The 24,679-nt window shown below is 42.4% G+C and overlaps 1 protein-coding gene across 3 annotated transcripts in view; it reads left to right on the forward strand.

Moving 5' to 3' along the window:
- Positions 1 to 24,679, forward strand: part of THSD7B (thrombospondin type 1 domain containing 7B) — a 298,829-nt gene that overhangs the window by 262,346 nt on the left and 11,804 nt on the right. For all 3 annotated transcript variants that reach the window (XM_058027753.1, XM_058027754.1, XM_058027755.1), the window contains exons 17-22: positions 3,498 to 3,631; positions 4,306 to 4,459; positions 13,475 to 13,616; positions 15,004 to 15,119; positions 15,564 to 15,681; positions 21,926 to 22,071. In XM_058027753.1, coding sequence (XP_057883736.1) covers positions 3,498 to 3,631; positions 4,306 to 4,459; positions 13,475 to 13,616; positions 15,004 to 15,119; positions 15,564 to 15,681; positions 21,926 to 22,071 — 810 coding nt within the window. The remainder of the gene's footprint in view (positions 1 to 3,497; positions 3,632 to 4,305; positions 4,460 to 13,474; positions 13,617 to 15,003; positions 15,120 to 15,563; positions 15,682 to 21,925; positions 22,072 to 24,679) is intronic.

Below are 24,679 nucleotides of genomic sequence, written 5' to 3' on the forward strand. Positions count from 1 at the left end.
AAAAAAAAGAAGAAAAAGGAGGAATTGGAGGTGATTGAAAACAAATTATGGCAAGCCAGGAGAGAAAATAGGAGGAAAGCATTGTCCTGTGGAGGAAAGAACCACATGCTGCATCACTGTGGTTTTTAAATGCAAAGAAGGAGTTACAAATTGTATTCACAGCTTCCTGAACTCATTCCCACTGAGTTCTACCCGTGGAAATCTTGCATCTCCTTGAGACTCCCACTTAAGAGCTTAATGGCATCTATGGGTGCCTGTTGTAACTTGTTCTGAAGAAATCTGTCCCTCCCAATGACGCAGGTGGTTATTTACATCTCCCCAGTGTCCCAGAGGTGCTGCCAGAGATGGCATTGCTCAGCACTGGCACAGGGCAGAGGAGAGAGCTTGTTCACAACAACGTGCTGTGGTGTCAGCACAATATTTTAGGAAAACAGGTTATTTGGGACAGCTATAATTCAGGTTTTTGGTGGTGAGTGGAAGCTGGGGATCCTGACCGAAGAGGAAATACTGCACAGGTCAGCAGCAGATCACTGGGGATCTGAGGTACCCCAGGGACAAGCAGCCAGGGCTGTGTCCCCTCCCTCCTCCAGCACAAAGTGGGATGTGTCTGTCTGTCTGTCTGTTGGAGGAGGAAGAGAGCTGATGGCACTTCACACGTAATTGAACAGGTTTGACACAGTCAGACAGCAGGCTAGGAGTGCTCTATTAATGGCTTTGCTATTGTGATCCTCCCTGCTCTTTAAAGAGCACATTTGAAGTATCACTTCACATTATGTCTATTTGTGTCAGTGCCTATGGGATTTCTGTTTTGGCTCACAGGATTCCTCAGATTGATTTTAGTGGCATCCCATGCCTGCCCAACTCTGTCTTGTTTTCCTACACAGTTACTACAGCACGTACATGCCACAGGAGGTTTTGACCACTAAAACACATTTATGGTAAATGCCTCATGTTAAGCCTTTGCTGGGTTTTGCTGGTTAGGAGAGGTCTGAGGTTTAATAGATGTTAAGGTGGAGCAATCAGAGGCCACTGAGACAACGAGATGGGATTCCCAAGCTCTTGGCCTCAGCCTGGCTTCAAGTAGCAGTGTGAGTGCTGGGAGCCTGCAGGTTCACAGTGGCATACCCTAACCCTGAGGAAGGGTTATTCATTAGAGCAAGGAAAAGAATCTTTAATCCCCAAAGCTGCTGTTTGTGCTGGACTGCCGTGGCTGCCCTGCTGTGCCTGTGGAGGCTGGGAGGGAGGGAGGGAGGCAGCAACCCCTGCCTGCTCCCAACCTCAGCCTCCTCCTCAGAAGTCTAAAAGCAGGAACAGACCACCCAGCTCTTAATAGAACTTACTTGTTAAGCTTTACCATCCTTGACACTGCCCTTCTCACTGGGCTGGCCCCTGGCAGCCAGTTTTGTCCAAGCTTGGCTCTTTGCTCATTCCCTCTTTGATGAGGAAAAAACTGGTCATGCCTCAAGCACCTGTTTCCCTCACTAATCGTCTCCTGTGGATGACAGGGTGTTTTATCAGGCAACATAGGCAGGCTGTAGTTTTTCCTTCCCCCTGTGGAGCAGGGAAACTAATAAATACTCCCTGACTCTACATCCATCTCCTGGATGGATGTCTGTGGGGAACACAAAGGCTTTGCAGTGCCTGAAGAGGGATTGCTGTTGTCCCTGGCACATGCAGAGATGTGGCTGCTGCAGTCAGTGGAGGTGACAGGCTGGTGGGGCAGGATGGTGGCTTCAGCTGTGTCCCAGCATCCATGGGCTCCCAGGCTTGGTGAGTGCTGCTTTTCTGTGCTCCCATGTACACAGTTAATGATAACGAGCCTGACTGCTCAGCTAATTAGCACTGCTTGTGGTGCTGCTTGCTCAGCTCTGAGTGCACTTTGTACAATGCACAGACACCTGTACACTCTGGAGTTGGGCCAAGTGCCAGTGCCTTGGTGCACGGCCCACACAGAACCAGAGAGTGGCTTCAGTTCAAATGGACCTTAAAGATCATCTCGTTTGCAGCTCCCCCATCATGGACAGGGACACCTTCTGCTGGTTCAGGTTGCTCAAAGCCACATCCAGGTTTGTAATTTGTGCTTAACAATATGTGCTTAATAATAATGTGCTAATGGTATGGCTGCCTTTGCCCCTTTTGTTTCCTTCCTTCTCCTCTCCTCTGTGTGAAATGTGATTCTCTTACTGGTTCATATTTTCCTTGCCCTCACCAGTTCAAACTTTGATTTTCCTCTTTCCTGTGTTTTCACCTTTACATGTTTTCCACTTTTCATCCTCTGTTATTCTTCCTTCTCTGCTAAACCTATGCACAAGGTACAGACAGACCCACAGTTAAAATTAGTTTCAGACATTTTCTGCTTTGAAGGAGTTTTCCTTTTCAAGTTTTCTTCCTTCCATTTGAAATGAAGGTGATTTTCTGATGGGACACCAGTTTTGTTTTCAGACTGGTATCTGAATTTTCTTGTCTTCCCACTTCCAAATATTATAAAGAGGATTTCTTTTTTCTTGTGTCCACAACATGTCTAGTCATAATCTGCTATTTTAAAATGAAGCTGTAAATTATTAAACATATGTCTGAATCTTTTTTGGGGGTATTGGGAGGAAGGCTATTGATTTATTCTACAAGTGAGAATGAAATGGCTTCGCAGCAGCAAGGCTGAGGAGGTTTTGGTATGTGGAAGAAGGAATTTTAGGTGTGTTGTATTTTTCCAGGGCAGCACATTATGCTTCATGCAAAGCAACAGGGAATACTGTATCTTCAAATCAGCTTCTGCAGACAAACCAGATTCAAAATAAATAACTTTTATTCATCACTGTAATAGAACTGTTGATGCATTCATTTATTTAAACCTAAAAATCTGCTGAAGTGCTATATCTCAGTGTGCTGCTTTTAACAACCTGAATATCTGGCACCTTTTATCAAGCTTTTGGCTGTATTTTTCTCCCTATGTAGATACCATAGTTCAGGTGAACACGCTGTCGTGTTTGATTAGGAGATATGTTAGAGATAAGTCATTTGTAGGCAAAAAAGCGTTTACCATTTTTGTGTATAAAAATGAAATTTGTAGGAGGCATGAAATTTCATTCTTTTATGGCAAATGGCTTATAAGAATGCATTAGAAGCAAAGGTAAATGAGTGCTGATTTTAAGTTTGTACCTGCTGAAACACAAAAGGATGTGGTACATACGATCTTGGTGAATGACATGTGATAGATTATCCTGAGAGCAGGCAGAGCAAATGAAATTGTAATGGAGTTCCTCTTCTGGCTGCAGGAAATAGCTGTTATTTATCCTGCTTCCGAAGATGCTGCATGCATACTGCCGTTCATTATATACTTAAAAATCCCTTGGCAAGTCAATAATGAATAAATGAACTGAAAGCCATTACAGCAGCCTTAGCATGGGCAGTGTAAGCCAGGATACTTTTCTGTGGGTTTGTTCTGCAGACATGCTAACCTGGACAGTTCAGCTGAAGAGTTTGGTTCTTTCTCCTGTCAGGTACACGAGGCAGTCCCATGCTACAGTGAGTGCAATCAGTATTCCTGGGAAGTAGGACCATGGTCTCCATGCAAAATCAGCAGCGAAGAAAATTCCCTCCACTGTGGAGAAGGAATACAAACGAGGGAAGTCAGGTGCGTGAAGACAAAAGCTCAGGTATTCCAGATCAAAAAGAGCTGGTGTGTTCTTGCATAAAGCTGCAATATCTGGCCATCTGACAGTGAGTGTGTTGCTGAGTCCAGTGTATTGCAAATGAAAAGAAATGTGTGTTTATGTGCCATGGTTTACAGGAAAAGCATTTCAGAGATGCAGCCTTGGCTTTTCAGGAACACGGCATGATATTTAAATTAGTATTCTTCAACCTAAATGCCATGTGTACATAAAGCTCCCTGAGGTGCAAAGCCTCCATATTTTGATTTGCTAACATTTTCCCCAAGTAATAGCACTGCATGCACCAGAGTGGCATTCATTATTACTGAATATTCATTCCCCAGGCATGGGGAAATGCTGAGTTATTTCCAAATGTTCAGATGTTACTAGCAGGAGCACTAAGATTTGTTCTCGCTGGTTGTCACTTTCTGTTTGCTCCTTTGTCAGCCGATCAAAGTTAAAATCCCTCTGTATGAAGTAACAAAAGCATGTTGTGCATGTAGCTGATTTCCATTTGCATTCACATATTAGTTTTTTTTTTGACCAGCCATGCTGCTTGTATCTGTTGTCATGTCTATGTACTGTATGGGGTGGAGAAAACTTGTTGATACCCATCGTGCCTGTGATACTCTAATTAAAATGTGTGCTTTCTGTGTAGGTGTGTGAGCACTGCTGAGGACCACGGTGTGGAGACTGTGCCCAACGCTCTGTGCAGTCAGGCTGAGGTCCCAGAGGCAGTGCAGAAGTGTACCTTGTACTGTCCCAGTGAGTGTGCAGTGTCTGACTGGGGACAGTGGAGCCCATGTCCACAGGTAGGCTCTCCTGCCCGTGTCCCTCCAGTGTTCCTCACGCAGCAGTCTTGGCTTCTCCTTCAACTATTTCATGGCCTAGTTATTTTCTAGGAAAGTAAATTATTTTCTGAGGGATGTCAGGCTTAATGGATCCTGCCAGCATGGTTGAATCTGGAGATATTTATGTCTCTACAGAGACAGAGCTATAGAAAGTTGGTTAGTGAAACACATAGTTATTACTGTGACAGTTGATTCAACACATCCTTCCCCTTGTTCTGCTGTGGGAGAGGGCCCACACAAGCAGAGTGGCTGAAGGGACAGTATTGCAGCTGCTGAATGCCTTAGGAAGTGTTTGCAGGGGAGACCTCTGTTAGTGGTGCCTGACTGCCATAGCAACCTGCTGGTAAACCCTTGGGGTGACACTCCTCTGCGCAGGTGCTAGTCCTCAAGGAATGACAGCTCTCTCCTCCCAACACATATTGTTTCTGTCCAGTGTTTCCTCCTCCTCAAACACTTGGGGGAAGATTTGAGGCAGCAGCAGCAGAAGGGTATGACAGCAAGGTGCCTGAACAATTTGTCGTGTCATGAAATACTCAAAACTTTGTGAATTATGCAGGGAATTCAAGCCACTGCGAAGCATTCTGTGTTTTCCTAAATATGCAAAGATGGAAAGAAGTTGCAAATTCTGTGTTATGAAAAGCCTCTGGCCTCAAACCACTTGACTTCAGATCTATTGTTTCTCCTTGATCAGTGTTGAAATAGGTGCCAGGTTTAATCTCAGAGGGGTTTTTTAATAGACTTGCTTGATGTATTTAAGTGACAAACACATATTCATTGCCCCCATGTTAACAGGGCCATTACCAAAAGTTGAGTGGTTATTGGACAGGTATTTATACCAGTGCTGACACAGGTAATTTCCTTCCATAATATTTTGTGTAGCGTATCAATATACTCGGTAAGAACATGTCAAATAAAATCTTGTGTTTCATTTCCTGCATTCACCTCCTCCTGAGCAGCGTGGTTTGATGAAGTATAACACTCTTGCAACTCATACAAATGCTTGGATACCTTTCAGAGTCCCACTGTGGTTGGGCTGTTTCTTTGCCATTGACTTTTCCAGGCATGGATTTTCTTCATTTTCGTACGCAGTGAGCTGATGCAGAGATCCCTGAGGCTCTTGAGTGTCTATCAGGTGCCTTGGTGGCAGTCAGTTGGTTATGTAGGACTGCTTGAAGCTTTAAGCACCCTCATATCCTTAAGACACACAGGATTTTTGCCTGAAGGCTCCTTTTCTTTGGCAATAGCAAAGCCTCTGTAGCCCACAGAAGCAGGAAAGGGAAGCCCAGAGCTCGTGGGCTGCACTCCATCAGGCAGCACCTCTCTTGGCAGGCACAGGGCCACATGCCACAGTCCCTGTGTCTCCTTGTACATCCCTTTGCCATGGTGGATGTTAATTCATAAATGTGAGGGCATCTGCATGCCAATGCAATTAACTGAACAATATGTTTTCACAAGCTGTTCTGCAATGCTTTGTTGTGAAACTGAGATGACTGTGTGCTGATGGAGCATGTGTTCCCATAGTTCTGTCCAGATACATGAAAATAAACAGCTTGAAGTTTTATGGGCAAATAAAACCCTCCCTTTGATGAGTTTACTGCAGTGCTGTCTCCCTTTTACAGCTACTCTGGCTGTTTGTGGTGGGTTTTGAGAGGGAACCACACAGCACAGTCCCTCTCAGATGCTCCACATCTCCAAGGCAAGTGCTGGGCTTGCTGTTAGTGCAGAATGGCTGTGCTGTTCCACTGGTGTGTCTTTGGTGGGTGTGGGGCAGGGATTGAGGGAATCGTGGTGGCTGGAGTGTGGCACTGCCAACACCAGGGTGATTAATGAACCTTCCATCTCCTGAGCCACCAGGAAAGGTGGTCAGTTGGGACAGCTGTGAGTCGAGAAACTCATATTACAATGAACATTTGGAAGATCACATTGTGTTGTAATGAAAAAACAAAACTGTGCATCCTGGCTGCTCTATTTCAAGCACATTTACATTTCATACCACAATAGTTGGCACTCTTTTACTCATAGCACTCGTGAGGCAGCTGCCAAAGACCATTCCAAGAAGTCTTCCTGTCGCTCTGGTCATGTTTGGCTTGCTGGAGATAAAGAGGATTTATGAAACTTGACAAATTCTAGTTTGTAAAAAGTGAATGATCACAATTTCAGCCTCATCTTTGCCTGAGGAGCTTTTTGATTTGAGATATTTACCTAAGATTTTGGTCAGGTGAGAATTCTTTTCCAGTCGCTTTGGTGTTCTGCTCATGTTTTACAGTGTTGATAATAAATTCATCCTGATAGCAGAATAACTAACTCTTATCAGCTGAATATAAAAAGGCCTTTTAGATTATCCGTTGTACCTTTGTCAATATGTCATTGTACTCTGGATACTTTCTAGGGTATTACTTGGTTTTATCTTGTAGCAATATTCTTCCCATGTGAGTTTTCCACTTTCAGGATGGTAAATGATCTTGAATCGTGTTGAAATCAATGAGTCATAAAGGTGGCGACTGCTTTGTCAATGGAAAGTATTTTCTTCAATACTTTTTCCTGCTAAAACATTGTATTTGTTCTACCTTCTTTGGCTGCATTTCCCTTTTGCTTTTAAACACTTTCGTGGTCTTTTATAATTTCAGATGCTCCCACAATTCTTTTATGTGTGTTTTTCAACTGAATTACGTATTTTGCATCTTGATTATGGTGCTATTTAACACTGCAACACAAAGGTAAATTTTAATGTTTCATCTAATGGTCAGAAATGAAGCTGTCAGAAATACAATGCCTCGAGGTTGCTTTGAGGTTTTGTCTCTCTACTGGATCCAAGAATTGCATAGTAACTGAATTAAATCTTCCCTATTATTCTCACTTTTTCTATTGAGAGATTAAAACCATTCAAAATGGTTTTCCCTGTGGTTGAAGACTATTTTTTTGGCTTATAATGTTTTGTTCTTTCTCACTAAGTAACATCCAAGTGACTTAAATATCAAGCTTTAAAGTCATTTAACATAACAGTTTGAAGCTTGCTAGTTAAAAACAACAACAAAAAAACCAAAAATAACAAGGAAAAGAAAAACCAACAAAAACCCACAAGGAAATTAGGTTGACTTGCATTTTGCTTAAGAGATTTCATATTTGTTCCAGGGACAATAGCCTGTTCAGTCAGACATCATCACTTGATTGCTCAAAGACCCAGCTAAACAATCTGGGAACTGAAATCCTGTCATCTCTGTTACATATTCAGTGATGGAATAACACACACTTCCTGTGGCGTCTCCACTTTGTATTCATCTGACTTGGAAATGTAATTAATTGACTTCAATTGAATTCATCAAAGCATTCTTAAAAAGAGTTAATATGCGAGTGGTGCTACAAGTCCCTGAAATAATTACCTCAAATCTATTTTGTTAGCTCTCTGTCGGCGGATGGCTGTCGCAGCCCCCGGTGTGGATTGGAGTGGCCTCCTTGCTTGCCTCAGCTGTTGGCATTTCTAGCAGCTAATTCCAAGAGGTCTGAAATTAGTTAATTATAGGAGGTTGTGTGTGTGGTGAGTGAGAGCAGCTGTCTCCATTTCAGCGAGCGTTTTCCTCATGGATCGATGGCGATGTGATGCCGCGCTCGGGACTCGCGACAATTGAGTTATTATTCCCTGGAATCCACGGGGGGAGTGGGACACCCACAAGTGACCTGATCAAAAGTGTCACCAAGCGATACACAGAGCTCCTAGCTCTGCAGTGACTTTCCTTGCTGGAGTTGTTGCATTTTGGAAATGCCAACTGGAAGGGAAATTGTGGACTCCTGTGAGTCACTGTGTGGATTATGAGTTTCTCCATCACAACTGGTGCCTGAACTCAGAGCAGGCAAGGTTGGAAGGACCACTGGAGGTGATCTTTTCAAGCAGGATTCCCCAGAACACATTCCTCAGAACTGTGCCCTCAAACAGCTTTTGGATATCTCCAGAGGAAGCTCCCCAACTTCTCTGGGTTTGGCACGTAAGTTTGGCGGAGGAGCTGCAATGTGAAGGCTGAACTGAAGAGTGAGGCTTGCGCAGAGTTTTCTTTCTAGCCCAAGAGATAATTTATTCAAACAAGCATGAGGATTCTGCTGGTCAAGGCTTTTTTGGAAGAAAATGCTCTTCTCCTTTTGCATACCTGTGACTTGGATGTTTTTGTATGTCTTTGTCAAAAAAAGTGGGTAACTGCTGCATTTTATATATTCATTATTTTATTTTTATTAACCTTTGTTAACAATCACTTTTTTAAGTGATTTAAGTGTGGAGGCAGGCAAGGTTTCAGAACCTGGATGCATCTGAGAAAGAAAATTTATGCAAATGCATTTTCATTTCAAAAGACTGCTCGTGTTATTGTAAATGGCTTGTTAAATTGTTACAAAACATCCACACTGGCATGAACAATGTAATGGTTCATTGCTCTGTTAAAAATAGTCAAATACGGTTGCTGCCTTTGCATTTACCTTATTTTAAGATTGTATGTTTGCTTATGAATAGCCAGTTAAGAATAATGCAGCCAGCTATTTATAGTGCAGGATGCATTATACAAGCTGCCTGATAAATTAAACAGCTTAAAGGGCCCTGTAATGGGTTACAGCCTCTGTGCTGTACAATTATGATGCATATGAAAGCCTGGATCAATGAACAGCTCTTAAATTCCATCCCAAAGAGGGTCTAGTAGTGTATATTAATGTGTGATATGTTAACAGCTCTTAGACTGGAACTTAGTTTCATAACCTTGCAGCTTTATTTTATTTTATACCCTTCTCTTCCAGAACAAACTTCCTGTGCTTTGTCAGTTCTGTGATTGTCTGAAGCAAAGGCTGGGTGCATCCTTTGTGTATGTTTTTGTGCCTCACTTTTTATGTTAGCTTTAAATAGTGACAAGTGGTCATGGTGGAAAAATAGCTTTGGCTAGAAGAAATATTTTAAAATGCAGTAGTCAATAGTGCCAGAAATTTCCCCATAGAACCAAGATGGCTGTTATAATTTCTAAAAGGTCCTTTGAGAAAAACCTTGATTTATTCCTGTCTTAACATTTTATGGACCTCTCATTGCTTCAGCATATTTTGTTTCTGTAGAGGTTTATATAATCTCACCTGTGGATCTGTGGCTCTAGCTCAACTTTTTCATACTATATGGAAAAGAATAATGGAAATGGTGAGGTTTAATACTATAAAGTAGGCTGGAGCACTACAGTTATACCCATAAAGAAATCTACTGTCTGTGTATGACATGCTACTGCTGTAGGCTATTGATGTGGCCCCTGAGGTGGCACCCCATTATTATTTTCATCAAAAAATTAATTCTGCTCCTGTTACCAGTTCCAAAGGATGCATATGGCAGAATTACCAACCCCATTGCTTACAGTCATCAACAAAGAATCTGAACAAGCAACATAGTATGGAAAAATTATTAGCCAAACTGATTTGTACCTGATCTTGAAGGTACATAGAGGTCTCCAGGCCTCTGACCTTCCACCTCCATGCACCACAGCTGCCTCCATTTCTTAGGACTTGTTTCCTCCCCTATTATTTATAGGCAGTGGGCACCCATGATCGTTGTCCTTCCTTGATCCATAGATCTTTATTCCTAGTGTGGGTGGTGTCAGAAGTGGGTTTCAGTTTCCCAGAATAGGGAACATTTTCTGTTACACACATTTCTGTCTCATGGTTACATTCCAAATTCTCCCATCTATGGGAGAGTTAAGGGATTTTTGACCACAGGCATAAAGTAAGTATCATGAGCATAAAGAGATGATCTTAGAAATACAAGTCAAACTCCCACTCCTGAACACATCTGTTGTTGGCACCTGCCTTTCCTTCTGCTTCCACTGTGGAAATGTTGGCTGATGCTGAGCACAAACCAGTTGCAGTAGCCTTACAGAAGGCAATGTCTAACTTAATGTAAAAAAATAATTTTAAAAGCTTCATCTGTCATCAGTGAAAGCACTAGTTACTAATAGAGTAGTAGAAAGTAAAATAATGTCTTTGGAAGTGTAGCATCCACTCAGTGGGAAGAGAGGAGTTGTAAATGAACATACTCAGTAAAACATTGCTGAATCACAGTGGGTTTCATTTATTTAAAACCCCAGAAACTGAGGATTCATACATGCTTGTGATTAGAAACTTGGATCCCTTGGGCAGACCCAGCCTTGATCCATGTACCTTCTGTTTTGTATGGAAGATTACTTGAGCAGTGAAATTAGTTTTGTCATTTTCTTCATTTATGAGACTATTCAGAATCAACCTGTTATCCGGCTTAAATCTTAATCCCACAGCAATTTCTTACTTTGGGTACTCAAGAAATATTTCTTTCTTTTGCTGCCTTTTCTCTAAATTGATGGCTGCCATTTCTGTCCTGCCTCCTAAGCCTGTGATTTGCCATTGATGGTGATTGGTTTTGCTCTCAGTATTTTCTAAGATCCACATTCAGGACTAGACATGCCCCTTGGCATTGCTTGTTAGTACCCTCAGCATCTCTCCACTGGCAACAATCCCTCTTCTTTACTTCACTGTTCACATCTCCTAATGACATTGAGTCTGCCAATCCATTCCCCAACCTTTGCTATGCCATAAATATTTGATTTTTTTTTCCAGCCTGGGTTTTTGGAGGGGTCCTGCAGGAACTGTGCACCCAAGCCCATTGAGATTTCAGGGTAGCTGGATACTCAGCTCCCTCTTGCTCCTTTGAAAATTCCAGCTTTCATCTTTTTCTTTGCAAGTCATTCCCTCCTGCTGCTTACTCAGTTCCATATATATTTGGCTCAGTTTTTTACATGGTTAACTTGAAAGAGCAAGGGCAGAAAATCAATTATAAAACTAAATTGACTTCTCAATTGACGTTAAGAGAAATTCAACAAATAATATTACAGGATATTAGTTACAGTTTGAAAACTTTGAATTTTTGTGTTTCCCATGTCCTCAGCTTGATTAAATGAATGCTTTTCCTACAGAGATTCCTTATTATTCAAAACTAGTAAAAGTGGTGGGCTTATTGCATCAGCTCTGGCTTCTGAGCCCCATGGCTCATCAGCACAGTGAGAATTCTGGCTTCAGAGCATCAGTAAACCAGTTGTTTGTTTGGATCCTGGCAAACACCAGAGAGATTTTGACCTGTTAGACTGGTCTGCTGCCTACCAGGAGGAAATCTGAGAGGGAGAATGGTCCTGCCAGCCAGGAAAGCTCTGAGGCTCTATAACAGCACTGGGCTGCAGCAATGTCCTGTAAAAGAGCACAACGGGGGCTGTGCTAGACAGGGGGGAAATACTATTTTATTAAAAGAATTTACTTATCTACAAATGAGGCAAATTTTCTGTCTGCAGGTTCTTATTTTAAAGGGAGCAAAAGCTGGTCTTTCTGAGCTGGCACAGACAGCTTCTGTCACAGCATCCATTGATTTTTTTTTTTCCCCTTGGTAACATAATTCAGAGAAACATTAATTAGGAGTAGCTGCTGAGATACATGCTTTGATTTTTTTCCTTAGTCATTTTGCTTTATTGGCAAATCATTTAAGTTATTAGTGTTAGTTGTGAGAATGAACAATCAGATTAGTGGTGAAAAAGGCAGTAAACTATTGGTAAACACTTAGCATAGGTTTAATTTTCAGATAATTAGAAACAATTGGGTATTTTAGCTGACCAAGGGTATTCAAATAAGATTACCATTTAAAATGATTTGACAAGGTGTGTGTCAGCAATAAAAATGTAATGGATTTTCCTTCATGTAGTGTAAACATAAGGAAATAGGCCCTGACAATGTATTTTAAGACCAGACCAGACTTTTTTTCCCATTTGTTCTGATATTTATTCTGTTCAGTTTTGCTGTCATCTGTGCAGCTAATCCAGTTTACAGCAGCCTGAGATCCAGATTTATGCTGCAAGGCCATTACATTTCCCTTTAATATTCACAATACAGGAATTATCCACACTTCCACCCGTGCAGTGTTCAGTGTTTGCAGGCTGTTTGTTGCATGGTAATAAGCCCATGGTTTTAAACTGTTAGTTATTTTTTGTAATTATAGTACTTCATAGAAGAAGCATGTTTTAAATCCCCAAGCATTTATGAAAATGTGGTTCTACATGCATTGTTCTGGGGCTTTTTTGTTTTGTTTTCTTTGCTGTTCCTGAGCAATCCTAATGAGAAACTGTTAGGAGTTAAATGGGTCATCTTGTTCGATAAATGGTGGTGAATACTTTTAATAAGGGATTTATTTCCATTAGGTTTGCTGTGACCACCTCCACTCACCTATTCCTGTTACTGGATTGTGGGAAAATCGCTCTGTGCTGCAGTGCTATGAGAGTGAGGATCAAGGGCTGCTAAAAACAAACAGTTTTCGTGCCTGTGATGCACAAATAGAAATGAAAACCTGCCTCAGTTGGTTCATATTCCTGTGAAAATGTAAACAAGCAAATCCTGGTTTATAGGCAGCTGGACATCAGTATTTGGTATCACATACTCTGAAAAGTCACCTCGTCTTGTCAGCATCATAACTGATATGCAATTACAAATGTCCTTCCTTGAAATGAGTGCTTTGCTGTAACATCAGATACTACTTAAAAATGCATTAATTGTGACAAAAATCCTGTCCTGTTATTCAGTACTGTGGCATTTTACTGGAAGTCTTGGAAGGAGGTGCAAAGCAGGGCACAGCAAAGTGGTGCAATCTTTGTTCCAATGTCCCCAAGGATCTTTATCAAAAAACATGGAAAATACAGTGTGGCAGGGCTAAAATAGCCAGATCTGGGTGGATAAAAGATGATTTCTAGTAATCTTAGATTCTTAACTCTGAACCACATTTCTTTTCTTTCATGTGCTTTTAAGTATAGTTAGGACAGGAGTGGGGTTGCATCCTGCCTCCATGTGGCCATGGATGTGCGTGAGCAGCCCTGGTCTGTGGTGTCTGTGTGGTTTCCTGGGGTCAGTGATGTCTGTGTGATTTACTGGGGTCTCTGTACTGTCCATCCCTTCTCTGTCCAGGTGTGTGACCCCAATATTATGCAAACCCGAACCCGACAAGTGCTGAGGTCTCCTGTCAGTTCAAAGCCCTGCCCTGAAGTTTCTCAAATGAAGCCATGCATTCTTAATCAAAATTGCTTCCAATACCAGTACAATCTAACAGGTAGGTACAAATTTTCAATATACCCTTAGTATGTGTTTTTAGTTGTTTCTTGTGGTGTTAGTTAAAGCCTTGACATTGTTAGTTTCAATAAAGTTAATTACACGCCTGCATTTTTACACATTAGTGGACAAATGCACAATTTCTGTATTTAAGTTGTTGCGAGTACATTGGAAATAAAGCATGCTAAAATGGGATGTTCAATGGGCTATCAACATAATTAATTACAAAATTCCAATTAAAAGAGTGTCATCTGTGTGGTTCTGGTGAAGCCAATAATACCAACAGAAATCTGCTTTGAAGGCAATATGAGTTATGTGGGTGGGCCTAGGATATTCAGAGCAAAATGCATTATTTAGGACCTTAGAAGCAGTTGGTTCTGTTGCAAACAAATGAACAAAAAAGATTCCTTTTGTTTTGACCAGCTGAAATAAATGAGAAAGGCATACAGAGGAGAGATCTAAGAGGAGTTTGGGAGCTGGTAGGAAGGGAGAACAAAGCAAGATAAAATATATGAATATAAACTCAGCCTGTTTGTAATAAAAGCCCTAGAAACACAGGCAGCAGGATGATGCCTTTTTTATCATCACATTTCAGAAATGCAGAACATTTATGTGTTCATGTTTATCAGGGGTGGAAGACACAAAGTAATAGGTTTTCTTCTCATCCTTCTTATTTATTGGTGGTGTATGGAAATTTTAGTGGCTTCTGTTATGCTTTTTGTTTATTTTAAATGGTGTTTTAAAGCTTATTTCAGTTTAGTTGTATTCCGACCAACATAATTTCAGACACGTAATAAGATATTAATTTCCTTCCACTAGAAATACTGCTTTTATTTCATGACTATTAGAGTTTAGTTTTAAATAATGGATAGCTTTGCCTGGAGACAAAAACAGGTTAAACCAGAGTTCCCCTTCAGAAACTTCCCCAGCTGCTTTATCACAGTGGAATTTTACTTCAGACAATAGAGCCTTGTACCTGTGCCAAGTGGATTGAGCTGATAGCCTTTATCAGTGCTCAGCACGTGCACTCTGATGTAGCGGTGTCATCACAGGATGCGGTATGGGACTGCGGAGAGAACGTGTCTCCTCTGAGGCTTGCCTGGCTCTCAGAACAACTTCCTTTTGTGTGGGGGGTTGTTCTTGGCTGTGGGATGCCCTGACATGGGGAAGTGCTGCTGTGGGTGGAGGTAACACCCATGTTCAGGGCTTCAGAGCCAGCCTGGGTGGGGCTTTGAGCTGCCTGGTCTAGGGGAAGGTGTCCCTGCCATGGCAGGGGATTGAAGCTACACAATCTTTAGGGTCCCTTCCAAGCCATTCTGTGGTTGTATGACTCTGTGCTGGGTGCAAAGCTGAGCTGCAGCAGTGCACCCTTTGCTTTGTGTCTGCAGGCTGGAGCGGGTGCCAGCTGGGTGCCAATGCCACCTGCGGTCACGGCGAGCGCCGCCGCCTCCTGAGCTGCCGGCGCAGCGACGGCGCCACGGTCAGCATGCAGCTGTGCCAGAGGGTGAGCAGCCTGGGACACTCCCTGGGGCTCCAGATGGATGGGGGACCTCCTGATCCATGCTAAGATATTCCCTATGAATGGGGAAAAGGTTTTGTATGGTGCTGGGGGCTTTGGGAAACAGAGGGGTGTCAGTGGGTGGTGTCACTCCTTGAGTCCAACACACGGGGCATGGCTACCAACCCTGCACCACCCCAAAGCTGGGGATCAGGGAGGGGATTGCGTCCTGCTGTTGGAAATCTAGGGTTGTCCTTTTGGAATGAGACCCAAACACTGAGGGGTGCTTAGATGTGAAACTTTTCAGCACTGAAACCACAATTGGCAAAGCTCCACATAAACACCATGGTGGTGCCCTGCAGAGCTGCTGCCAGCTCTTGCTTGGGTGCCTGGCAGTGGCAGGAGGTGGCTGGGGCCTGGGGAAGCTGATGCCTGTGTTTCCTGTCACAGCTGCACCTGGAGAAGCCCGTGCCCACGAGCAGCCGGTGCGTGGTGCCGTGTGCCGTGGACTGCCAGCTCTCGCCGTGGTCAGCCTGGTCGCAGTGCTCCCACACGTGTGGCGCCGGCGGTGAGTCCCTGCCTCCCTCCTGCCCCCCACAGCTCAGCACCCACAGGCCCAGGTGGGCTCAGGTACCCTGAGCAGGGGTGCAGAGCTCAGGGAGAGCCTCGAGCCACGCCCGAATCCTTCAGAGGTGGCTTTGGAAAACTCTCAGGGTCCTGAGGTGGTGGATGTTCAGGGCAAAGCAGGCTATTTTCAAAGTACTCTAAGGTGAAAAATGCACCTTAGGGAAAAAGTAGTCAGATGTCTGGAGGATTATTTATTAATTAATTCAAACTCTCAGAATTCAGTCACAGCAACTGTTAACTGCAGAGATGGGGAGTGTGCAAAGCTAGCAAAGAGCTTGGGAGTGTTAAAAGATTCTGAAGAGATTAATAACTAAATACAATTTCTCTGGTGAAGTAATTTTTAGGAACATAATTGTATCTATTGAAGAAAACACACAAAGACTATTTTTCATCATTTAGTGTATGCCTCTGTCTCCATCTTGCATCCACAGGTCCCTTAACACTTACATGACCCCAGTACCTTCAGCAAGACTTTCTATAGCCAGTAGTGCTCACCAGCATACAAAAAGTGAAAGGATTAGGACCTTTTTCAACTTATGTGATTTAAAATACCCTTTGAGTATTGACATGAGGAAATGCATTGAAGGTTTTATTCTCAATAAGCTTGGGATTTTATTTCCCTGGCCTCTGATGTGCATTAGATGTACGGCTAATGGTCTTTAAGATTCAAAAGCCATAATGTATATTTGAATCAAATTCACTTAAGGTCAAAAAGAAAAAAGCTCTTAACTTCCATAAAATGATTCCTTCAGATGGATTCCAGAGATCAAAGCGTGTTACAGAAAAAGCTTAATATTTGGATTAGTGATGTTCTTTCTTTGCTGAGCTTTTAGCCCTTTTGTGAAGTAGTGCTTTCTTAACAGAAATGAATAATTCATGGACAGTGTTTTAACAACAACACACTGAGAGTACTATTAATTCCAATTTTTTTTTTCCTTTAAAATCCATTTTGGATTGTTAATGCTTGTGTTGCTGAATAAACTTAATTTAATTTTTTGAGTGTTCTATCACTTACTAAGTTAAACAGAGTACAGTACAAAAGCAGGTTGCAATGTTTTTCTGGCTTTTAGCATGCTCAAGGAGCAGCTCGCCCTATATAGTACCTGAAGGTTTTTTCATCCTGAGCTCTTATATTGTGTAGTTTGCAAAAGGAGGTACTCGAGTGAAGATGTGTCTTGTATTCAGCCCCTGATCCTGAAATGCTTGTGCAAATTCCAAAGACTGGTTAAAGAGTGCCAGTGAGTACAAGGAGTTACTTCATGTCCTAAATCAGAGGAGAGCTGGAAACATTTGTGCCTTGCTGAAAGAGACTTTCCAGTGGTTGTCCTGGCTTTGGGTGCCAAACCTCATTGAGGCTGCCTGAACCACACAGTCAAGCCCAAGCTCAGCCTGGTTTATGGATCATCCCTGATCCTCAAAGACCATAACCCTGCCGTGCTGCTGGTGAGAGCTGTCTTGTACAGGCCACTGTACTACTGCTGCTGTTCAGCTTGGATTTAAAACCTGGAGATACTCTTCTGTGAACCTGCAGCAGCTAAGCAGCCGGGAAAACTCTCTTACAAACTGTCTGAAGAAGCCAAGTTTTGCTCAGTCCTTCTCTACCACTTGAACAGCTTTGCAGGGACCCAAGGGTCTTCTGAACCTCATGCCAAAGCAGGAGCATCAGTGAAATGGAAGTGCTCTGCATCCAGGTTATTCAGAAAACACATTTTATTTTCCTGCAGCCTCAGTCCTGATCTGACTTTTGCTGTATCAACTCAGGAGTGTGGAGCTACTCTGGAGAAAACATCCCTGGTGGAGTGACTGTGGCACCAGTCCTGTGGCAGTGGCCCTTGTGAGGTTCCAACAGCACAGACAGTGTCACTCCAGCTGCTTCACCAAGTGCCACTGGGCTGTAAATACTCTGGATGATAACAATAACAGAGAAGATTTCACTTGTGCACTCAGAGGAGCACAGCAAGGGTTTCCAGCCAGAAGGGTCATGGACTGTGACACCTTTGAAGTCACCCTGGGTTTCTCAAGGGCATTTGTGGGAGTAGGATGGAGCCTTAAATTAGATAGGAAAAAACAAAGGATGACAACAAATGAGCTGTGGGAATTGGCTGTAGTAAACACTCATAACTGCTTCCCTTTGCCAGTAATTGCCCAGTGTTTGGTACAGCTAAAATGCAGGGCTGAGATGCTGGGTGTGCAGAAATAACTCACAGCAAGTGGAGTGCAGCATTGCTGGGTCAGCTCACAACAATATTTTTTGTATCTGGCTTTTTTTGGAGAGCGAGCAGAAGCACCATAAAGGACTTCAAAGAGAAACATAATTTAAATATAATTCAGGTCAAAATTTTGTGTTGCTGGATGTGTATTTTCACCTGTTTTTTTACTCAAGGATTGTTGCTAACATTTTTATTCTAGTTTTTTCCAGTAATATTTTGATGGGATATATTTTAATGGGTGATATCTTTACTCAGGTGTTATTTTATGGAATAATGCATTTAAGCATGAAGTGGTGCTGCTATGCATGTGGTGCTCACATCTAACACAGTTGTGGTGCACAGCAGCCAAAGGCTAATATATTGATTTTTATGAATGATGATGAATAAAGCAGATCTCTCTTTCCTGCCTGTGCTGAGCCTGTGGAGATGTGTAACTGATGTTTGCCTGTTGCAGCTGTAGTTCTGGGCAGCATCTGCTAAGGATGCTGGATAGGGCTTTAGGCTGACACTGGGTTATATATAAGGTTTCTTATATCAGTTGCTGTACAGCTATGAAAATATGTATGGAACTGCTTTAATGGATGATGCTTCCCTGGCCTGAACCAAAGTTACTGGAAAGATGTTTGGTAAGGATAATCCCCAGCAAATTAAATTTCCTTTGTTAAGGCAAATGAATAGATAAGGGTGCTGAATTTTTCTACATAAACGTTTTCCAATCCCACATGGCTTCTCTCAAGGTCTCCAACAGGACTGCTAAACTATAAAACCACCTACAGCTGTGCTTTGCCACTTACAAAGCTGACTTTATCTGATAAATTACAGGATTTACTATGTTGCTGTTCCTCACTCAGTCCTCAGACCCCCAGGGACTATAGCAGGCTGCAGAGATGTGAATCCCAGCACCGGAGTGACCTGTGGGATTGAAGTGAAGGGGCAGAAGGATGCACACAATGAAAAATTTGCTTGTTGTATTCTTCCCTGGATCATCACCAATTTGGGAAAATATTTTTTGGTGTTGCCTTCTGAAGAAGAACTCCTTGTGATGCTTTCTCCCCTGCTACTCAAACTCAGCAAGCTCCAGTCTGGCAGTGGGAGATGTTGCTGGGGTTGCCCCAGTGCTGCTGGAGGCCTGGCAGTGGAAGGGGATGAAAAGCCCTTTTTATCACCTGCCCCACTTGCTTGTGACTGGACCTAATCTGACCTCCAAGGCTTATTTGCCTGCTCTGATCTTGTGGTTCCTTGATAGAGCTGTGTTTTGTGTGCTCTGCTCAAACTCACTGCACTGCTTACAACATGTTGGTCATTGGGACTGGGATGAAATGCAGCAGGAATCTGAATCTTCTTGGTTTCAGCTGTGACACATCACTTTGGGGAGATAAAGTGCAAGTAATGGCAAGAATTTTTCAGGGGGGTAAAAAAAAATCTTCTGATTTGAAAATATAATCCCATATTCCTGAGATGCAGTTCTTGCTGCTGACACAAAACAGAATTTTCAGTGAACAACATTAACAAGACTGGCCTCTTTTGTTTTTTCCCTTTCAAAACTAACTTGAGGATATGAAGAAATGTTTATTTTCAATTTCAGCACACGTTTATATCACATAACAGTGCAGAGCAGAGGAATCAGAGATGTGGCCAATTCATTCAAAAATTAGAGAAAAAGTCAAAGGAAAATTAAAGAAATAACTAGGATTGCTTCAACTCTTCTAGAGCTTGTATTGGAAACAAATTAATTTCAGATGCAGTGAGATTCTGTTCTGAATAGGCAGCAAAAGATAAGGCATTTAAAAATTAAAAATGGAGTTTTTCTGCTACTTGAGTGGTAATCGAGCGCCTAGATAATGTTTTTGGAGTAAAAAAAAATAGAGCCTTAAGAAACTCACTGCAATCATTGTGCAAAAAAAGGTTTCAATGAAATTTCTTTCTTCAGTTATTCATTCACAGTGTTAAAAGAAAGTGATAGACTGAGTCAAGCCTGACCTCTGGGACTGTAGTGAGTTTCAGTAGTTTGGATAACCAAATGCAGGAAACCAAAATGGAAAGAAAAGTTGTTAATTCCTCTTTCTGTTCAATGATCTTCCCATTTACATATTGCTAGAAACATGTTAAACAGAGTGTACGAAAGGAAATTATTTAGTTAATTAAAATAGCTTGATGAATGCTTCAGGCCTTCAGGTCCCTCCTAATGAAATTGGATCTTTTAACCTGAGGAGACCTCCTTTTCCTCAGCTCCATGCTGGGAGCTGGTGCTGGCAGGGTGCCCCAGAGCCCTGCAGCCACAGGCTTCTTCCCACAGAGAGCCTTTTCCATTGCTCACCAACACTCAGCATTCAGCATTTAGACTAATTTGGCAAATTTTATCTCTCCTGAAGAGGAGGGAACAGCTAATTTTGGCCAGTTAGGCTGGGGAGAGCTGTTGGGGTGTTCACCCAGCACCAGGCTGGGAGATTCCTGTTCCCTTGCTCTGATCTCTTCAGTGAACAACAGGACCCATCCCTTTTCCCTTTCCCCTTTTCCCTTCCCCTTTTCTTTTTCTGCTTTTCCTATCCTCTCCTCTCCCATCCTTCTCCTCCTCCTTCTCCTTTCCTTTTTCCTTTCCTCCTTCCTTTCCTCTCAGCTGGTAGGATTTTTTCCACCTCCTAATGTATCTGATTCTGTGATGGCTGAATGCACAGTCATGTGGGTAACAGCTTTTATCCTCACTTCTGTTACAAACTCCCCAGGTCTGGGGGATTAAAACTGGAAAAGGAAAAGTCTTAAAATTGGTTTTAATGTGTTTAAAAACAAAATTCAATGGGTCAGAGCAAGGGAATAAAGGTAAGAGAGCTTGCTAAGGTATCTATCAGTGCCTTTTCCAGGTGTGTCTGCTTTTCATTTTTATTTGCTAAAATGTTTTGCTCTGTGGATAGTCACGATGACAGATATCAGAGATGTGCCTTACACCTGCAGTGTCCTTAATTAAAAATCATGTGCATAAATAGCTGGGAGAAGGATCTGGCTGGGTATTGCAGCCTCCCTGTTTTGCAAGGTGTTTGCTCCCCCTCCAGACTCCCCTCTGCTCACAAAAGCAGCTGAAGGGCTGTGATCCAAAAGGGAGAGCTCCACCACAGCACCTTATCTCTCCCTTTGCACTGGCTTAGCAATTACCACTCGCCTCTGCCTTGTTGTATTCGTCTGCCCTTACTGCCCAGACCTTTCAGTTTTTTAACTCAAACCCACACATATTGAAAGACAGGGCAGAAATTTTATCCCCAGCACAATCTTCTGCATCCCACTGCATAAGGGCTTTTTCTTTTCCACTTTCTTTTTAATTGGTGATGGAATTCTAATTGAAACATTTTGAGTGAAAACATTCCTGGACATAAATGGACAGCAAAGGAGGCAGAAATGGAATTGCTGTAAGTTTAATGAATATATTCAGTTTTATTAGTTCAAAAGTAGTACCATAATTGCTTTTTCCATTCAGTGGCTGAAGAAGTTTTCACCAATAATAAATAGGTTTTTTAATGGAAATGGTAGAAGTGGTTATGGACGGTAATAGCCACTACAGTGTTTGCAGTTTTCAAATTAGGTCCACATAATTGCTCATAAAAAGAAAATTTCATTTGTTAAAAATCTCTGAAAACATATTGAATGTGTAATGGTAGAAATGCTGCTGCCATAGGAATTATTTTCCTGTCATATTTAATAATCAGGATCTAGTCAAGTATTTAAATGTGTTGCATAAACAAATACTATATTTGGAAAACATACAAAACCACGTTTAAAAAGTGTGCTTGAAAATACCAGCGCCCGCATTTCTTAGACTTAGCAATCGCATCCCTATTATCCAAACAGCCTTCCCAATTAATTGCTTTTTTAACAGATTTTAGCGCTGGGAAATGAACCAGGAATGCTGATAAATTACAAAATCTGTCTTTCTCTCCTCCTTTCCCTCGCTGGCTGTGTCTCCTGGCTGTGTGCTGTCTGTCCTAGGCCAGATGGTGCGTGGGCGCTCGGTGGTGCTGCGGGCGGCGGGCGAGGGCAGGCCCTGCCCGGAGCAGCTCACCCAGCACAGGAGCTGCCCAGTGAAGCCCTGCTACAGCTGGCTGCTGGGGCCCTGGTCTCCCTGCACGGTCCAGGTAGGAATTTCTCCAGAGCTTCCCCCTGCCCGGGGTCAATGGCAAAATCCACCCTCGCTTTGTGGGATTAATTGCTGGTCGTGGGCTCGAGGTGTGGCTGTGGCTGGTGGAGGTCTGCAGGGAAGAGGGGGAGTTCAGGAGTGGTGAACCCCTGCCCCTCATCTTCCAACCATCAGCAGCCATTCATGGGAGGTGGTATGGGTTGAAGTACTGTAAACTTATGGAATTACTGTAGGGGATTTATGGAGTTAATGTGTTTGACTGGGCATAGTCACGGTGACCTATAATTTCATTACATAAAATATCTCTAACAAGAAAATAGATGCACTAGATATCAAAACAGCTTAGCCTTTTTTTCATCTTTTTTTATTTCCTTTTTTTTTTTTGAAGGACTGTACAGCAGGTCTTCCCCCCTAGGTCTCCAGTACAATAGTGTGAGTTATTGTGTGAAGGGCTGATTTCTGCTTTCTCCTTACCCTGGCTATCTTTTTAATGATCTAAAAATGTCTGGATTCAGTTTCCATGTGCTGTCCCTATGCCTGCCACCTTTGCTCAGCACTGGGGTCATCATTTTTTCACTGGCAATGACTTCCATCAAGCTTGAATTGACTTATTCTTCTCTCCTTATCTGTTAGATCACATTTCCAATATTAAAACGTATTAGCTGGTAACCCAGTTTAAGCAGAGGTGAATCTTTCTCAGTGAGGTTTATCAGCCTGCTTAAATCTGGCTTTGGTGAGATGGAGGCAGGAGAAGTGTGGTGGAAACGAGCCCTGTCTGGTCCCAGGGGACAGGACCTGGGCCAGATCTGTGGCTGCTTCTCCACATTATATTGTGTAGGAGATTGAAGCCAATAATGCACATAAAGGCACACATCCCTTGTGATTTCTGCTCTGCCAGTGCCTTGAATACCCACGTGGTTTCTCAGTGGTGGAGGGATGTGAAGTGAATATGTGAGTAGCACAATAAATACCCAGAATTTTTTCAGGGTTTCACAAATGAAATCTGGATTGTGACAGTCCAAGATCAGAGAACAGAAGTATAGTTATATTTTCTCTAATCAACAACTCATTGCAAATACTGATGTGAATGTGGTCCTTATATGTGCTGTACTCAGCATGTATAAAATGTATAAAACATATGTACAACATAAATGCAACAAAATTATAGCATCAGCTGGTATTTTGTCTAGCTAACATAAGCAGATTATGTTAAGCATCAGGGAAGAGACTTTCAACCATAGGAGCTAGCACAGCTGATAAAAAAATTAGTAGGGAAGCTGAATTAAGGCTGTGGCTTACTCCAGATAAATAACACATTGTGCAGATTAAATTGTGCCCATCCCAAACCCAGCTAAATTCCAGCTCAGAGCCAGTAATCACAGCGTTCTGTAACCCAGATACCATCCCTGCATTCAGTGAGTTAGAGCCTGCTTCTCTCCTTCAATTACCACAGAGCAGTTTCTCTCCCCTTTGCTTTGTTTTGGAGAGAAGCCATTCTATTCATGTTCACTTCTCTTTAATGAGGTGCTTAGGAATTAAATGTACTTCATAAATACAGGGTGATTTATTCCTGTGCTTTACCCAAAAAGAAGCTTAAGCCTGTGCTCTAAAGAAAGCTTTCAGAATTCCTGTTTTCAAGGATGCTTTGTGAAATAAGGTAAAGCATCCTATGGTAAAGCCGTAATGCATGGTGTGAAAGTGTCATCCTGTAATAATAGAAATGGGACAATTAATTATAAGGCTAAAATATTTTTTCCTTGTATTATAACTGAGACTGCAATTCCTAGTTGTAGGAGGACTATTTTATGCTAAATTGACTTCATGTGAATAATTAGAGGTGTCTTTGTGGTTAGGAATAGAGCCTGCTAAGTGTTCTGTGTTGCTGATTGTCACAGTATGGAAATTACACACAGTGTGTAATTGCACACATCCCAGGCACACCTGTGGCAGCATGGGGCATTTCCCCTGCATTCAGAGGGATGCAGAACTTAGGAACTGGTCAGTACCTCCAATTTTAAAGGGTTACAGGACATTTATAATTTTCCTCCTAGAGTTGAAGTGGTTTACTCTGATTATCTCAAAAAAGGGGAAAAAATTAGCAGTGTCTGACACTGTTCATTATTTTTTCCATTAAGGGAATATAAGTGGAATAGCCAGGCATTATCAAACACGAGCCGGCTGACATTCCTAAAAAGACTAAGAACCTTTCCTTTCTAATGGTTTTAAAAGCACTCCCTTAAATGTGATCACACAACACTCCCTCATTAGAGAGACTTTTACCTGATTAAATGCTCATCAACCTGTGAAAGCATTGCCCAATCAACTCTTTACCTAAAATAATTGTGAACACATGAACCCCAGTAAAAGCCAAAAAGGGAAAACTTTTCTTCAAGGCACATCTGGGTGAAGCATCTCATTAGGGCTGTTACCTCCTGTCTTGTTAGGGTGTTCTATGTGGGAAGCATCAGATGTGATGGAGAGAAGGCTCGTGGAGATGCTGCCTTACATTAGTGTGTTACTGAACTCCAGGGATTCCTGACTGTCCAACACAGGAGGTGTAAACCTTCTCCTCATTTTCCCATCAGGGTGAGAGATGGAGGCTCCAT

Source organism: Melospiza georgiana, chromosome 7, assembly GCF_028018845.1.
Source record: "Melospiza georgiana isolate bMelGeo1 chromosome 7, bMelGeo1.pri, whole genome shotgun sequence".
In the NCBI taxonomy this organism is placed as follows: Eukaryota; Metazoa; Chordata; class Aves; order Passeriformes; family Passerellidae; genus Melospiza; species Melospiza georgiana.